General features: G+C 40.3%; 1 protein-coding gene across 1 annotated transcript; it reads right to left on the minus strand.

Moving 5' to 3' along the window:
* Positions 1-12: 12 nt before the first annotated feature.
* On the minus strand, positions 13-9,975 carry CCDC112 (coiled-coil domain containing 112; the record flags this gene model as incomplete). The annotated part of the gene is made up of 9 exons (XM_082336221.1): positions 13-135; positions 752-847; positions 1,590-1,997; positions 2,830-3,220; positions 3,820-3,895; positions 5,245-5,334; positions 7,138-7,259; positions 9,055-9,170; positions 9,925-9,975. 9 exons carry the CDS (start codon positions 9,973-9,975, stop codon positions 13-15), a joined length of 1,473 nt encoding a protein of 490 aa, XP_082192347.1.
* Between the last annotated feature and the right edge of the window lie 353 nt (positions 9,976-10,328).

Raw genomic sequence — 10,328 nt, forward strand, 5'->3', positions numbered from 1 at the left:
CCACTGCTCTCCTTACCTACGAGGAACACGTAAGAGCGGTTCTGAAGCTGCTGGTGCTCCCTCTTCTGTGCGTTCCGCCCAGCCCTTGGTAGGTCTGTACAGCCTGGACCGGTCTCTGGTCACATGAATCTCGACCTCAGAGTGAAACAAACAAACAAAAGATGGGTCTTTTTCATTGATGACGGAATGAGTTACATACACTCATTAGGTCTTCACCAGATGAATAGGTGCGGAGTCAACAGAACACAGCTGGCTAGCCAGGAGGAGACTTCCCACCGCGCTACCACAGGAAATGGCAGAAACATGAAATCAGGAAGAGGGGCAACAACTGCTGGCTCTCATTATATTTTAGTGATTTAAAAGGTTAAATCCAGACAGTGTTCCCAAAACTCTCCTGGAAGCCAGCCCACTTAGTTACCTAAGGGTAGACAGCCATTTAAAAAATAAGAACCACCACCCATACTGCAGCGCATTTGTATGAGCTATAGGCTTTACCCAGGATAAATACTGCCGGGAGACAAAATAAATTCTCTTTTCCCTGTTTTTTTTTGTCTTTTTTTTTTTTTTAAACATAAGAACAACTATGCCTGCTACATTTTTGTCTCCTAATAATGAGCATGACTTTTTATTTCATTATTTTCCCTTTATCAGCCATTTAGATAAGTAAAAGTAATTGCTTTTTAGAGCAATGAGGAAAAAGGTGGTTTAAACAATCAAGCTGCACACACCTCAGATTAAAAAAAAAAGTTACCTTCTCTCTTAGCTTTGCCAACCTTTTTTCTTTTTCTCGTTTCTCTACTTCTTTAGCTTGTTTTTGTAGAATCCTTAGCTCCACTTTACGTAGATCCTGAAACATATACCAAATGGAAAAGCAAACTTTTCTTTAGATGTAAAACATATTGTATCAAAATACATACACAGCCTTTTCAGTTATTATTTTTGTTTTGACATTGTTTTGTCATTGCACAGAATAAAGTTACACTAGGTAGCTACTTGCTACAGCTTGTCCTGCACAAACAAAATCACAGTTACACAGTATTGGGGGGGTGGCGGTGGGAGGAGAGGGATTGTAGTAGTTTAATCTCTGTTTATAAAAACAAACTCTAGTGTGAATGCTGACAATAATACCGGTTCTCCAATAATCAGGTTTACATTGAGATGGGCTCTAACTTGACCTTACAGCTACTGAAACCTACAGGATCTTCAACATCTCTTTATTTCATACCTGCATACAACAATCAGGTCTTTTGAAGTTTTCTATAGCACGGAGAGCAACACACCCTAAGCTGTTTTTCCCAAACATTTTCACATTGAAATAAATAAAACGACTTCTATATGTAGAAAGAAATAAAGGCTTGAATAACCCTGTAGAACTTAGATATTGAGGAAAAGCAACATCTTTGTCTAGAATAAAGTTTCATATTGTTTCTTGTATGTAACAGATGCTGTTATTCATAGCGAATCAAAAATAGACTTAAATGAATGAAACGTGAGTATTAAGGATTTTTAAAAGTGTTTAACAGATTACATTATAGGAGGAAGTAGGTGAATTTAAAACAACGTGCATAAATGGAGATGTAATTACGCACACGCTCTTGAAACTTAGTAATTTCTTGTGCAGCAATTCTCTTCCTTTCCTCCTTTTCAGCTTCCTCTCTCTTCTCCTTTTCAAGCTTTTCAAGTTCCTCCTTTTCTTTCTTCTGCAAGGTATATCTTTCCAACAGTAACTTCATGTGGCATTGGCGCTGGCGTTCCTTTTGTTGCTTTTTCTCCTTCTCTTCTTCGAGTTTTAGTTGTGATGCTTGCTCCATTGCAAATGCTATTGCCTTCCGTTTTTTCCATGCTTCAACTGCTGCTTGTTGTCTTTTTCTTTCTTCTTCCGTTTTTTGCTTCTGAGCTTCTTCACGCTGTAGCCATTCTTCCTTGAGCATTTTCTCTTTCTCCTTCAAGTTTCTTTCTTTTTCTTGCTGCTGCTTTTCTTTCCACTTCTTAATTGACTGCAAGAGAACAGCAGGAAAAAAAAAAAATGTTTTCATGAAAATTTTACACATTCCCGTTGATTCAGTCTGGTGAAAACATATGCTCCAAGGATACAAACTGCAGATAGGAATTAAAAGTCTACTAAAGGCAAAACTTAAGGCAAAAAAGCACCTATGTCTGCTTTCTCACAATTTTTTTTTTCTATTTTATGGATCACACAGGCAGGTTTAATATGTGCCTGCTAAAATTATTTAAGTTATGGCATTCATATTACCTTGGAGTAGTTATGAACGTTGGTGTAATATGCTTTTTTTTTTTTTAATGCAAACATATTTCAGGTCTTAATTTTTTTCTTCAAATTAACAACTCCAACTACTATTTTATAATTCAGTTTTTATGTCAGCGTATCTTTTATTACTCAGATGGATAGTTCTTGAAGGAATCATAATTCTCTATGTCAGAATGGCAGAGATATATTGCCTATACAGTGGGACAGATATTCTTAGGGACAGATGTAATAAGAATTGCAATTTCAGATAGGATCACTTACTGCTCTGGGACTGGCATCTAACTTGCTGAACCACTGCTATCAAAAGCACTTATAATATACTTTGGCAATACACAGTCCACTTCAGTGTGTTGTTAGGTCTACACTTAGTGGTAATTCTTTAAGACAAATATTTTTGGCAAGTTAAGGATGCTAAAGACTTCAGTTATATACCATCAACTATAACAGAAGTCCACCTAGCACTACCACCAGAGAGGCAAATACAAAAATAAGAAATGCATGCGTTTTAAAAATAAGTACTGTTTCTTAAAGCTACAAAAGCCTTAGAGGGGTTATTTTACCTCTCTCTTTCTTTTGTGTAAAATCAGAAATTCTTGATACCATTTGTCGTGCTGTTCAATATCTTCTTTTGTTCTTCCACAGAGATACTCAAGGGCTTCATCCATGTAGGATAGCCTTCCTTTGTGTTTTGTCCATACTTTCAGAAAATTTTGATGATCATAATCATCCCAGCCTCCTTGCCGCCCTCCTGTTCGCTGAAGAAATCTTTCAAACTCTACTACTTCTTCAGGTAGATGATTTTCCAGTGTTTTATCAACTGAGACCCTGGCTGACGGTAATTTCAAAACTTTTTCTGTTGTTGAGCTGCCTAATGCCCACAGTTCCACTTTTCTCTCAAAGACAGTGAGCTCATTAATGGCAGTTTTTTCCTCCTTCAAAAGCTGTTCATATCTGAAAAGAGAACGAACAGTGAAATATAAGAAAAAAAAAATCCAGGATTCATTGTTCATTCACTGAAAATGAATTTTGGAATTGTTCAATGCCACACAAAAGCTATTCTTCAAAGATTAAGAACTGAAATGGTAACACAGATGACAGCACACTTGTAATTATCCCATAATAAAGCACGACACAATCAGAATTAAGTTACCCTTTTAGTGAAAGCACACATTTATGGCACTCAAACAACTAACTCGGTCTCGTCCTGACACCAATACAGAGAAAGGGAAAAAAAACCCTACCCACTTAAAAAACAAAACAGCAGCAACAACAAAAAACCCACACTAATCTCTTCTGCAGCCTTTCTCTGAAAAGCCTTCTCATAGGCCAATCATGTTACATCGGATCACTGCAATAGCTATATATATACAGCCCCTCTAAAAGGCTGTTTATCAAGATTCTAACATTGATAGTCTGAGTTTTGATTTACATACCACAGGAATCACTAGCAAAAAAGTAAATCAAAAGAATAGTTTACTTGATTAATGCAAAGTTTTCATTGTGTCTTACGAAAGCACTTTTTATTGTAGCTGAAGTATGTATAAACATACATTTGCCTCTGTTCCTCCTTAAAAGCATTGATTGCATTTTCAACTTCTTCCATCATTTCCTTGAGCTTGTGAACAACTAAAAAGGAAAAAAAGAAAAGAGCATATCAGTTAAGTAGTCTACAGTATTTACCAGTAATTCAGCACTATACAGAAATGTAGGCACTTGCAGACACTTCTGTGACTCTTTTATTTCAGTGTACAAAAAAGCACGCATTTCCATCTCCAACAGCCTTAAAAGACAGACTCTCATTTATTCAAAAGGTGTGATTTCACAGTGATTCAGCTAACTGGATGCAAATCCCAGTATAAATGTTTATTTCCATTAAACAAGTCTCATTCTGAGTAACCTTCAACTGATTCACAGAATAAGACAGCCTTATCCTAAAGAGTTTCCACTTTAGTTTTTTTATAACAATGCAGTTAGTGACTTAAGAAGCATGCTCAAATCTTTGGCTTATACCAGGCTGTAGCAATCCTATTTAACCTACAGGTCACTACTTTTACAAAGCTGACAAAGAAATGTCAAAGTAAGACTTTATCCTGTACTGTCAGCATGCTGTAGTCCTGATATGGAGAAAGACGGTAAGACAGCTGTCTAGTGAAGATCTATTTTGAAGTGGTAGGAAAAAGTTTTAGGACCTGTTTTAAACGAGCACAACATCTCTATGGACACATACTGAACACACAGTTTAACTAACCTGGCTTTATAAAATAATAAACTAGATTGGTACAGTTATATCCTATAAAACTCTTAGTTCAGCTTTCATGCCTTGTAGTTCTTGGCATCTTTGCTGACAGCTTAAGAAGATAATGCATTTTTTATAGAATAGACACTGAATAAATGAAATGAGAGGCATTTTATCTAGCATCAGAAAGCCCTCAGCTAGCAGGAGGGCTTCAACCTGAGCTCCACACAGGGTAGTGGAGTATCACAAGAGAATGGTTCTTTCAGTGCCTATTTCCCAAAAGTTTCAAAACATCCAAACTGAACGAGTTGTTTCAGCATTTTCCACAGAATATTCCAACTTACACTTCAAGCCATGTGGACGGCTAGAAATGAGTTCCCTGTAGACCCTACTCTCTGACCTCTTACCAGATGAAAGGGAGCTATAGTTAAACAGCAGTAGAATACTAACTTTATTTTACATACGTGAAGAGTTACATATAGAAAATACCTGGCTTTCAACAGCCTGAAGAAACATACCCACACCACTTCTAAAACAGCGTACGTTTCTCTGTTTTCACACAGAACTGCATGATCTCTCACAATTTATCACATTTCTGCATTCTCCTCTTCCCAGTTTCCTGGAAAAGCAGATTAACTGGAGAAGGAGTATCCCAAGTCTGCAGGAGAATCACAAGCCCAACTATGCAAGAAACCTGTCTATAGAGGAAATTTTTTTAAAATCTGTCATCACAACTTACATTCTGGTGTAGGCTTCACATCTTTTAATTGTTGCTGAAGTCTCTTCACATTATTTTGTATTTTTGATAGCTGCTGTAGGATTCTAGCTTCTGTTAAACAAAATAAGGTGCTGATAGTTCTAATAGTTTCTTTGTGCACTAAATTCAATTCAAGAACAAGAGCAATGAAGTGTCCAAAATAAACTGGGGATTTTATCCAAGCATGGATGCAAATTCTGTTTGATCATAAGAAACTGTCATAACACTAAGCATTTTAACATGACTCTAACTGCATGTAGCTGACTGCACAGGCCACGTATCTTCCCACACAGTGTCAACAGATTTTAAAATTAGTAGCTCCTGTTTCTAAAGGGGTAGACAGGATAGTCATATCTAGATTAAATCAGGGTGGGGTTTTTTTTTTTTCTTTTTTTTTTTTTTTTTTTTTCTTTTCTCCAAACCTTTTATCAGGTAACCAGAGTTTGGAGAATATTGCCTGTGCAGATGACACCTCCTCTAGAATTTTGAGGGAGACTGACCTAGGCCTTGAAAAACTCAGCAATGAAGAGAAAAGAAACTTGGAAAGCATATGTGAATGTACTACTTCAACGAGATTTATTTATTTGCTGTGTTAACTAAAGTAGAATCAGTGTTTTCATGTACTCCAAGCATGCATGCACTTACTTGCTTTGTTACCACTTGGCTCCTCGTGAGTCCATAAATAAAATACTGACGAGGGTGAAGTTCTGGATACATGTTAGGTGTGAAAGAGCTGTATCGCCTATCCTAAACAATTTGGTTTAAGGAAGGGATAACAGATTCCAAGACCTACATGTAACAAAATGTAGCTAAGACATGACTCTACTAGTTCCTGCTGAGACCACAGAAAGTGTAAAAGCACGTAGATCGTGCTGAAAGACCCGAACATAGTAAATGGGAAGTTTGGGGGTTCTAGTACACACCCTAAAAGATCACACTCTAACATTTCTTCACATCTCACACATAGTGCCTTACACCTCTCATCTTTGTCCTCTTTATTATCTCACAACAGTATTTCCATCCACACTTCAATGATCCCTTCTTATCCCTAGAAAATTTTCTTAACTTTTTAGCTTAGTCATTCCTTGGAAATATTTACATTTCTTAAGGATTGCAAGATGTGAAGGATATGATAAGTTTCCTTAATTAAAAGATGCACATTAAAACATATAGAAATTTATAAGGTGAGTGTATTTTTAGTTGTCCCTACATGTCCTTTCCCTTCTTCAACTTATTTTGTTTTGATCTTCTATATCAGAAGGCATAGCATGATTTATTTGACTACTTTTGAAAGAATCTAGGTACTGTGAGCAGGGAGTCACTTTTTTTCCTGAAGTATTTAATTAGCCCAGAAGTGGAACAGATATTGTAGGACAGAGTGTGTACCACCTCACTATTTAGACTATGAATATTCATTATCCCCAAATTTGAAAAATGCAAACACAGAACTGTTTAAAAATATATTTAGAGGCAGCAATCGGTTCGTGAAAACTTATGTTGCGGTAAGTATATATTTATTGTACCTTAGCTAGACTACATTAGATTTTGCAATACACACACAAAATTGATTCCAAGTTTCTAAAACAGTAACTTTCCACTGAGATTGTTGTGGGTGGTATCTGCTACATTGAAGATTAAAAGAAAACAATAACACAGAAAGCCCAAAATGTTTACGATTCTGAATTTTGGAAGTGAATTGTGGAAGTCTTCTTTATAAGCAGTACATATGGTGAAATACCACACTTTTATCAACATCTACCTTCCCCCTGAACTAATCTCTCTGTACTACTGATTATTAAACCATTTCAACGAACAACAGTAGGGTAAAAAAAAAAAAAAAGGGCAAAAAAATACCCCAAATAAAACCCCACTTACTTTCAGTTTTCCTGCTGACAGTCATGGTATGTTCCAGTTCCTCTAGTATGCTGTATTCTACCCTGAAATCACTCTTCCTATTGTAAAGATGTCCATTTTTGTCTTTTTCTGTATGTGCAAGCCTGGGAAAAAAAGGGTGCCACACTGAGTAAGACACGAATACTTAGGAAAGCCCCAAGATTTTCCAAGGTTAGTATCCAGCTGAGGCTGTGTCAACAGGACTGTCTTAGATTTTATACAAAACACTAGTTTGTTCCTACAGCTGTTTTCAAGGAAAATCTTTCTGCAGTTACAAGACTGCACATCAAAGTAACCCAAGAACTTGAACAAGAGAAAGAAGTTAACAAGGAAATTACTTTGCTGACAGGCAGTGGTTCACACACTGAAATGGCCTAAAATTTTATCTGTATGTTCACTGCTGGGGAGCCTTACGAGAATTTTCATTGGAAAGCACCGGGACAGAGACAGGCTGTATTAATGCAGTTGCACACATAGATGGAGCCCCAGCACAGACAAAAGTACATTCCCTCAGCCTTAACACTAGTAATAGTACTACTGCAACGGAACATTCTAATCCAAGTTCATTAGCATTTAAAGAACTTAAGATATTAAAGCTGCTACCTTACTTACTGACTATGCTTTATGTATAGTACAGAGAGCTACAGGTAACTTTTGCTTTCTTATTAAGGTCAGAAGCTTTAGAGTGCAACTCAGAGTGGGATGGGCTTCGCGTTACTACAAGCGGGCAGTATACTAGGGTCTGACCTACAGAACAGCACATGCAAAAGTACTGCAGATACTGCAGTCCGGAGCACATCTGTGAAGTTTGGTGCCACCACGCTGCGGATCAGAACAGCAGAACACTGGTGCCACACAGTACAGAGACACCTGGTAAGATTCCCAACATTAAGCAACACTACCGACAGCCCAAGAAACTGTCTCTCAGTAGCAGCTTGGTTCTTCAGCAGACTATTGCTGCTATATGGTTCAAACCCCTACACAGCGCAGTTTATGGTTCACAGTTTAAATGCTTTGCTGTCCACTGGAATTCACAGACCAGACCCAAGTACCAAATCTCCCCACACAGTGCAGTAGAAGCCTTCAGAGCACAAAAACTACAGAAGGACAATGTGCCGTAGTTAAATGGCATGCCTTGTTTGAAGCTGCTTGGGAACGTCTACATCACCCAGCAGTCAATTTCTGAGCCATAACCCAGGATCCAGAATAGCCAAGGAGGAGCCGATTCAAGCAGACAGCGTAAAACATTGCTGTGAGACTTAAGCGTCATTGTTCATTCAGGATTCACAAATATAAACCTCTGCTTCAGCCAGGAGGCTATGTCAGCTCTTCCTCGTGAAGCTCCTCCATGCAAGAAGAAACCTCCCTGTTCTTTCAGCTGCCAGCGTAGTTGTTACAACACTTAAGCAAGATGTGGGGAAACAGATTTAAATCACTCCTGTGCCTCAGCTGTCCTGAACCCCCATTTTCCAAAGCAATGGCCTAGATACTCCAGAGGAAGTGCTTTCAGTCTTCTCTGAGGAAGCTGTTGTAATGCTGCTGCAATTCCCCTTTTGTTGGTATGTCTTCAGGGCTTTAGGTCCTTAGAAGGGTAAGCACAGCTGAGTAGGAAAACTGAGAACTCAATTATGCCACATGCACTTTCTTTTTTGTGCATCTAGTGCAGCAATAGCTTACTAAAGAAGATGACTGACCAAAGTCCAAATGGTAATTAGAACAACAGGGCATTTTGGAGCTCATGAGCCTATCCTGAACTATTTTAACAACCACAATAAGCTGCCTGAGCTCCTGAAAATGAAATCTTAGCCTGAAGGTTTCAGTATCATAAATTCTTACCTTGAACCTTATTTACCTCCAGAACAGCATGAAAATATACTTATGATGAAGTGTTTAACTTACTGAGTTTTTAGCTTTTCTGCAGTTCTTATGAATTCAACTTTCTTAGCTTGTTCAGCTTTCATCTTCCAGTTCTGAAATTGTCGACCAGCACCTGCAGTACTGGAACAGCTGTCATTCTGTACATAACAAAATCAAATATTCAAAAACAGGATTTATTTTTTAAATGGTCATTGGTTACTTTTAAGCAGACAGCACCACAGTGCAGAGTAACAGCATCACTTCAGTTTTATACTGGCACAGTTGCCCTAATTTTAAGTCACGCAGGTATAAAACCGGCGCGATGAGTGATGGCAAGCTGATGACTGTATACAAAAATGCATTTTTCAACAGAAAAATGGAAAAGACTGCAACACCAGCTTGCTTTAACAGAGGCTGCTCACCACACTGCAATATGAAATCAAGGCACATGCCGTGCCTCTCATGGCAGTCAGTCTCTGACGAGTCAGTGACTACTGACCTGACTACCAGCATGTCACCTACACTAGCCAGATTACCCCCATTTCATCTTGTTCAAGAGAAGCGCTAGCTTACTTCTGAAATCTGCTTAATATCCCCTGAAAATTGCCAGGTCTTACTCACAGCAACCCTGAACATCCTCAACATAGCCACTGCAAGGAGTGCAGCTTATGACCGCGCCTGTTCAGGTTATGAAGCTACCATTTTGGGGCCAGCCCGGCAAACCCGCGCTGCTTCCTACAGCTTTCTTGTTAGCGTTCATCCCTGCGCCTCGTACGCGGCTGCAACTCCTCAGCGGCCGCCTCCCGGCCGGCCCGCAGCCAGCGGCTCCCCCGGCCGGTGGACAAGGCCGGCGGGCTGAGCGGGGGCGGCGGCCCCGGGCCGGGCCGCGCCGCGCCGCGGCGAGGCCTTTACCTGTTGCTGCCCGGCGGCCGCCGCGGCCACGGCCGTTGCCAGAGCAGCCATGTTGTCGGCGGCCCCCGCTGCCGCGCCGCGCCGCGCCGCCCCGCGCGCCGGCGGGTTAAAGCTTCCCGAAATCCTGGGATTTCGGCAGAAAGAAGGCGGGGTTTGGTGCCAGCGGGGCCGCCTCGTGTCGCCGGGGGCGGACGGTGCGGGTGTGAGACCGGCCGCCCTCTTGGCGGGGGAAGGTGCCACCCAGGCTGCCCGCAGCCGCGAAGGCCCCGGGGGCGTGCGCCCGAGGTGGCGAGCGTTTGGGGGAGACGACGGCCTGGAAAGGCCCCAGGCTGTTCTCCGATGCTGTTGGAGTCGCCCTGAAGGGCTGGGGCCGTAGGCTGGGCATGGCAAGCTGGTGTCCCCTC

This window comes from Platalea leucorodia (assembly GCF_965183815.1).
Source record: "Platalea leucorodia genome assembly, chromosome: Z".
Taxonomy (NCBI): Eukaryota; Metazoa; Chordata; class Aves; order Pelecaniformes; family Threskiornithidae; genus Platalea; species Platalea leucorodia.